At 49.1% G+C, this 7534-nt stretch overlaps 1 protein-coding gene across 2 annotated transcripts; it reads right to left on the minus strand.

Moving 5' to 3' along the window:
* Positions 1-40: 40 nt before the first annotated feature.
* ARL9 (ADP ribosylation factor like GTPase 9) lies at positions 41-6131 on the minus strand. 2 transcript variants are annotated; one of them, XM_039551020.1, is made up of 4 exons: positions 5776-5942; positions 5206-5374; positions 2305-2480; positions 41-1225 (listed from the first exon to the last, which is right to left on the minus strand). In XM_039551020.1, the coding sequence occupies exons 1-4, from the start codon at positions 5923-5925 to the stop codon at positions 1046-1048; spliced, it is 675 nt and encodes a 224-aa protein (XP_039406954.1). In that variant the 5' UTR covers positions 5926-5942; the 3' UTR covers positions 41-1045. The 2 variants fall into 2 exon arrangements, with proteins under 2 accessions (XP_039406954.1, XP_039406955.1); XM_039551021.1 differs by lacking the exon at positions 41-1225 and adding an exon at positions 1233-1491 and having other exon boundaries at positions 5776-6131.
* Positions 6132-7534: the final 1403 nt, after the last annotated feature.

Here is a 7534-nt window from a genome sequence, read left to right on the forward strand (position 1 = left end):
TCTTGTTCCCCAACTGGAAGAGAGCAGCCCGGACCAGTGGTTAGGGTGGAATTTTCTGCTTTATGCATCTGTTACAAAGGACAAAACTATAAAAGCCTCGTACAATAGATGCGGGTGCAAAACAGGTCCTTTACAGGACTGCTCCGGGGTCATGTCCTTCGAGTATGATTAGGAGGACACTGGGAGAGTGACACTCCTCAGCAGGTTGTCACCTTCCTCACCTGCTGTGCTAACAGAAACCACTGGCAAGAAACAACAGGGTTTTCACAAGGAAGACTGATTGCTCGAGGACATCTTGGACTAAGCTTAAATAAGCTGCTCAACCCGATGGACGAGTCTCCCGCCTTTGCTGCCAATTTAACTTAAATGCATCCAGTTGCTACCTCAAATTACACCATTTTGGCTTTTTGCCTGTAGGCAAAGAAACACTTAATATATTACTGCTTTCATTTTCTTGTCCTTACCCACTAAAGAAACAGTAACCAACCCAATTTCCAGAGATTACTAGTTTGCCACTCCCTTAACAACTGGGTCCAACACAGCAACAAGAACTGTCACTGTCAAAAATACTAGTTGCAGCACTTTAAATTTCTGACACTGTCAAGAAGTGAGGTCTCATTTTTAACAGAACACCACTGTTAAAAGGGTTCTGTAAAATCTGTGAAGTAAACATATTTCTCTTTAACCTGAGACATCAAGCCATGTTGAATTCACTGGATGCAACTTTCTTCCACGGAAATCAGTGCTTGATTCCCACCTGACATGAAGCTATCTTGCCCATCTGAGCTATATTTCCCCTTAAATCTGCTGCCTGAGAGACAGACTATTTTTCTCCTACAAATATGCTAAAAATAGACTACTTCTCAAATGTATTTTCAAACTACTATAAATTAGATTTTCTTACCAACTAGATACCACTTTCAGAGGAATTCCACGCCCACCAGGAAAGCATATCTGTACATTTCAGCTGCCACACAGTAAACTGACCATATACTAACACCTGGTCTCCCTCAGCTGCAAACTCCATGTTGTAAGAAAAGAGCTGTCACTGTGTTTCCAAAACCAGCGTCCCTATCAGCTCCTTGGCATCCTTCATGCTGGAGGAGATCTCAGAGCCATCTTCTGCCACATGGGTACCAATCAAGAACATCTTCCTCTCATCCCCAATATCAGACAGAGCCAGAGCATCGTGAATATCAGTGATGCAATATGCACCTTCGAGGTCCTGTTACACAAAGATAAAACAACCCTGTTAGTTGCAAGAGGTGGTGGCACCATTCCTACTTTGAGCCACGGCTTTTGTCCAGGCAGGGAAAGAGTCTCAAAAGCTCTGGGGTGCCATTCTTACGTACCTTCTATGAGGTCAACTTCCCATGTCCTAAAATGCGTTGGGGAAAAATCTAACCTGATTTCTTCCCAAAGAAATATGGGTACAGTTCTGTTCCTATTTCTACACCACTTCCAGTGTTTCTGATAACTATGGAAGACCACCTGTACAAGGCAGACAAAAGCACTGCTGGACCAAGACCCTACGCGCTCAGCAAAGGGTTATAATAATAGGACAAATATACAACAGTCATGCCCTGCCTACCTTCTTAGCCACCAGTGTTTCTGATGCATTTGAGTCTGATGAAGCCCAAGCCTGCACTTGAGTTCAAGAGTTACATAAATGACTACTAGTAACAGGCCTCAGTTACTAGAAATTTAGGAGGTAACAACTTAGAGCAAACTGAGCACACAACCTTGATAAAAGAGAATCTGTTATTAAAACCCTTGGGCTCTTCTGTCATCTGATTGTACCAGAGGCCCAATTCTATTTCAGATACAGCACCAATCATTGAGACTTTCACAAAGATCTTAGGAGGAAGCACTGCCTTGTAAGGAAAACTGCTCTTTCTCTCAGGTTTCAGCAGCAGCCTTTGGAACAACCAACTGGACAGTCTGAAGGCAAACAACAGTGCTTCACTTTTTAGCCGCTGCTAGGTAAAGTGGTACTTCTAGGCAGATACTCAGAACAGAAACCTAACTTCATATCTAACTGTGGTCTCCCTTGAAGCTCCCAAACCTTGCAACTGTACAGCAGTTTTCACCCACAGCTCTGATTGCATCTTCACCAGGCACAGGACCTGCATCTTGCAGATCCAAAACAACCTCAGATTATTTTGTTTTGTGGTCAACAGGTGTGTCAGAAAGACTCCCAGCCATGTGCCTTCCTTAAAGGCATGAAGCCTCTTTTGAAAGGCTTTGTTGCTGTTTCCAAAGCTGCTGCCAAACCTAGCTGTGCTAGCAGCAGGGAACTCTTACCTGCTTGTTGGCCAGAACCACCACAGGCAGGGTGGAGTTGTTCTGGATTAGCTGATGAAGCAGCTGTTTCGCCATAGGCAGTCGGGCATGATCAGCCGAGTCCACGACATAGACCAGCAACAGCACTTTGGGCAAGTACATCTTCCAGTATGAACGCAGAGATTCACTGCCCCCGACTGGAAGAGAAGACAGCAACACAGAATTCACCAAGTAGTTCAAGCAGCACTGCTCCCAGAGGTGCAGACAGCATTTCCCTGAACTGAAAACCCAAGGTATTTGGGTTACCAGAGACTCAGAGTATTTGAGCTACTGCACATGAGACTGAAAACAGCTTTATTTTCCCCAGTCAAGGCCCATGAAGGCATATCTGTATGCTCTGGGAGGAAACAAAGAATCTGTCCATTTTAAGCTCTTATTTTGAGAGGATTTTGGGTTCAGTATCTTTGTGGTTGCTTTCTGCCTTGTTGGTTCTTGCTCTCAAGCAAGTAAAGAGAGTAGAAAATGGTTCAGTGTCCATAAACACCAAATGTTCCCTTATAACCTATCTCCATGTGCCCACCTCATTGTAAGACAAAGCAGGTCTACAATTTCCAGGGGAGAAATTTAGCTCTGAGGTGTGGAGGGCTCTCATCATATTTGTATGACACTAAGAACTAGCTCAAAACTCACAGAGTTTTGTCAATAACCAGAGGTGCTTAAGGAAGAGAGAAAAATCAAGTCCCAGCAGACTCTTCAGGCAATGCTTAGGAGTCATCTTTTCACAGCATACATTTCTACATGAGCTCTTCTCTGCTGGATACAGAGGAAAGCTGTCCACCTTCAAAACTAGTTCTTACAACAATTCTCTGGTGAAACCACAGACAGCAAGTTGTTTGAGATTGTTGTTCCCATCTGGGGACAAAGAATTCAGTAGTTTGTTGAGTTCAATAGCAGAAGGAATAACTATCAGTATACTAAGTAGTTCAGATGTGTTTTCAGGTCTCTAGGTCTTCTCCAGGCACATTGCAGGAACACTCGCTCAAAGAGTACTGAGGTGCTCAAAAGGCATGTGCGAGTCTCTCAAAAGTAGCATGTTCTCAAAGCAATGTATCTGGGGTTCCCTATAACTCCCCTGCCTTACAGAGGAGCTCTTCTCAAAATTGTCTTACTAGACAGCCATCTTTTATTGCCCTATTTGACTGTTCTGTTTCAAAGCAATTTTGCTTTCACTTAAGTCAAAAGGATTCAGTAGTTTCAAGAACACAGAAAGGGAAGTAACATTTCCCACTAGAGCATGCCTGCCTCTTCAAGTGGCCCAGTGTACCTGGAGGCAGAACTGCAAGTCTGCCACTGTGGAAAGGAGACAAAGGGCTGTGACTGACATGTAATTTTTGGGACAGAAACCCGATTCTGTACTGCGATACCACAGGGGCTCAGTACTGCTCCCTTTGTTAAGTGTATTCATGCATAGCATAACCCAGGGGTCAGCAACCTCACAGAGAACACTTTTTTCCCAGCCTGTAGGAACTCAGCAGAAGCCAGGAGCTCCTACTCTTTGCAGAGGGCGAGGTACCACCCAGTTATCTGTATGCTGGTACAAAGAAAAGAACAGTTTTCCACATGTCTAAGCCAGCACAACAAAACCCCTGCTGTTCGCTGATCACCTTGTGCCATGTGATCACAGCACAGGCTGCTAACCCCTGGACTAGGCGATGGTACAGACTGGATAAGTAACCAGATTAGAGCCATGCACGGATTTACCTGGCTGAAACTGGCCTGAGACATTGCATTTCCCATGAGTCAGATCGCAGCCATCACATCTCAGTCACTACCAACCTGGACCAGAGAGGGAAGGACGACTCAGAAACAACAGGTTCTGCTGTGGTGTGTGTGGTGCTGGGCCCAGACTGTCCCCAGGCAGGAGCAGAGACACTGTGGGTTTCTCTGGGCTCAGATAGGCAAAGCACATCCCAGTAGGAAATACCCTCTTATCTACCAGGCATGGGGCACAGACTAGAAGCATCTCTCTAAAGATGATTTCCCCAAGCCACTGCAGAGACTCCTGTGGTAATAAGACTGGGAATGAAACTCTGCCTAAGCAACCTCATCCTCACACCCCAAAAACTTACCTGGGAACAGCACAACTCCTCTAGGCCTGCTAAAGGTACAGAGACATCTACTAGCTAGCTGCCAACTGAGCCAGTCAGCACTGGTACACCAGAGGGCAGAAACAGCAGGAAGCAATGGGCAGCTTCTGCCTCCACAGAAGGCAGGTCAGCCTCTCTGTACCAGGGACTGACCTGACCCCAGGGCCTCCACCTTTCCCATCAGCTAGCTGCACCTCAAACAGCTGTGATGGCCCAAAGGCATCACAGGAGATGCCATCTGCAGGCACGGACGATACCCAAAAATAAGAGCTAAGGACAGTACAAAAGTTTTAACAAAATGCTATGGACATTCAAAAGCTGTTTAAGACTAGAAAACACCACTTATGAGGCTTTTAAATAGAAAGGGTTTTCTCTTCCCCCTCTCTTCTTTCACTTATTATTTATTCCTCTGTAGCTCTTGCCCTTTACCAGGCATGAGCACCAAGGAGAAGCAGCACAAAAGCTATGAACCACAACACAGGCCTTATTGGGGAAACGTCTGCTGGTTTCACCCAGTCAGGCTTATTACTCTTCTCTCTCTGGGAGCAGAATTCCCAGGACGTCAGGGCTGAATGAAAACTGATCTCGAACATCATTGTGTCTTCTCCTTCAAAGAGGCTGGGTAGGAAAGCAGAATCCCCAGGGGGAAAATAATCCCAACTTCATGTTATTGAGCTGGCATGTGGGGATACCGAGCTTTTAAAATATGTGCCTGATCCCTAGGGCACAAGACAGGAACTTATTTTATATTCAATACTAAAATAGGTTCACTCACTCTCCAGAAACTCCATCTGGGACTCTTCGGTGTTGATGCAGATGGCATTGAAGCCCTCGGTGGGAGCCACGCTGCGCTTGACGTGGTTAGTTGCCAGGGAGTGAAGAATGCTAGTCTTCCCAGCCCCATCCAGGCCCAGCACCAGGATCTGCTTACCGTGTCCTTTACCCTGCAAAGCGAGGGGCAGCATACTTACCCGGGCAGCCGGGGCAAGAGCAAAGCTTAGCAGGGCTGGGGGAAAGAAGGAGGCTGAACAAAGGGCCTGGAGGGCACAGCAAAAGCCACTTGGCGGTGAAGAGGCCGAAGATGCCCGCTGGGCTCCCGCGGCACAAGCGCACGGCCGCAGCGATGGGGGATCCCCGGGACATCAGCCGGCCCCGGGCACTGCGGGGCAGGAAAGCGGGGAGAGCGGCCCCGGCCCGGCCACCCGCCCCGCCGCGGCCCAGGGCACCGCCGAGGCTGCCGGCGAGCGCCGGGGCCGAGGTCGCGGCGGCCCGAGAGGCCCCGGGAGGCGCCGCGGGCGTTCCCCGACCCCGCGGCCTCGCCCGCCGCCCCGACCAAGCCCGGTACCTGATCGGCGGCGGCAGCGGCGGCTGCAGAGCGGGCGGGCAGCGCGACGCGGCTCCGCAGGCGGGCCCAGGCCCGGAGCGCCACGACCGTGCCGCCCGCCAGGACCAGCGCCGCCCCCCAGAGCGCGGCGGCCCGCAGGCGGGAGCCCATCGCCGCTCCGGCCGCGGGCACCGGACACCGCGCACCCGCACCGCGCACGGAGAGCGCCCCCCGCAGCCCCGAACGCGGCTCCCGCCGCCGGCCGGGCTCCCAGGGCCAGGCTGGGAACACGCGAGTGGCAGTGAAAGAGAGAGCAAGCCGTGCCACGGGCGGCTTTTCGCTGGTGCAGGGAGGCAGGCCACGGTTTCCGCACACCAGCTACTGCCCTCCCCTGCTCCCAGCCCCGCGGGATTTGTTCCCAGCTTGCCTGTTCCTGCGCGCCCAGCTCCGGCGCAGCAGTCAGGACACCGTCCAGGTACCCGGCACAGGGCTCCAGCAGTGCCACAAGTCAGCGTTTCCATCAGGCCAGAGATTATGATAGGTTTGACCAGAAAAGACGACTGAAGAACAGAGCTGCGTTCTCCTCCAGCATCTCTCGTCCTAACACTGGACTGCTGCAGGGCAGTGCTCTCTCTCCTGTAATCACCAGCTGCTGCCTAAACGGAGGCACAGCACCCAGGGAAGTAATTTAAAACAACACTCTTTGTTCAGCACTCGGCAGCAAGTGCCTGCCAGCCATTCATACAACTGTTTTCTTTCTCTATGCTCTGTTCCTTTCTCTCTCTCTCAGACAACACACTTTCAGCCCCCTTCCCAGATACTTCCGCTGTACAGTCAAGGTAAAAAAAAATTGATTCTGCTTAGATTTTTACTCCCTGGTGACTCAGGAGTTGTTTTTTCCTTAAGCCACAGTGACACGTCCCTTGCTCCCTGCCTTTTCAGGCCTTTGCTTTAAATTCTTTCAGAGACAGAAGCCTTTGCATTTTGGGCTGACATCTGACAACCCTCTTTTCAAGGTGCCATTTCTACCCCCTGACAGTCCATGTCTGGAAAAATGTGTTGGCTACATTCAGATCAAACCAGAAGTTTCAAGACGTGTTGAGAAATAGTAGTTGTTTAGCATGAGTAAGTTTTCAGCAGAATGAGTTACAATTCTGTATGATTTAGTATGCTGTTTGCTTAGCTTTACTTGCTCAGGATGAGTACCTGGATTTGCTGAAGCCTCAGGCTGCAAACCATGAACTTACACCTCCGTATCTGAAATTAGTTTGCTTCGTGATTTTCCTAGTAGTTAGTGCATTGCTGTGTTTTGTCTTTAGTACAGGAAGAATATTGATAACATACTGCTATTTTCATTATTGGTAAGTATGTTTATCCTAACTCGGGCTCTTTTCGTTTCCCATGCTCTGCCAGTGAGCAGGTGCACCAGAAGGTAAGGAAGCAACCGTCAGCAAAGCAGCAACTTCCCAAGAACCATTAACAGCCTTCCTGCACAGACACAGCGAAACACCTCAATAAGGTGTTAAAAGATCCAGACCAAAATAACCATTGGGCCAAGAGGCACGTGCAAGGCACATGTAGGGTGGGCACTTACAGTCTCAAAGGTATCATTTCTTGGGGATTTCTTTTGTTCCGAGTCCCTCTCCAGAGTCACCGAGCTTAAGCCGACCTCCTGCTGTACCACTCTTAATTTATTTTTATAAGCCCAACACCTACGACTTAAGAAACACAGGGTCAAGGCGAAAGGAGGAGGAAGGGCACTTGAGACAACCACACACAT

Source organism: Corvus cornix, chromosome 4 (genome assembly GCF_000738735.6).
Source record: "Corvus cornix cornix isolate S_Up_H32 chromosome 4, ASM73873v5, whole genome shotgun sequence".
In the NCBI taxonomy this organism is placed as follows: Eukaryota; Metazoa; Chordata; class Aves; order Passeriformes; family Corvidae; genus Corvus; species Corvus cornix.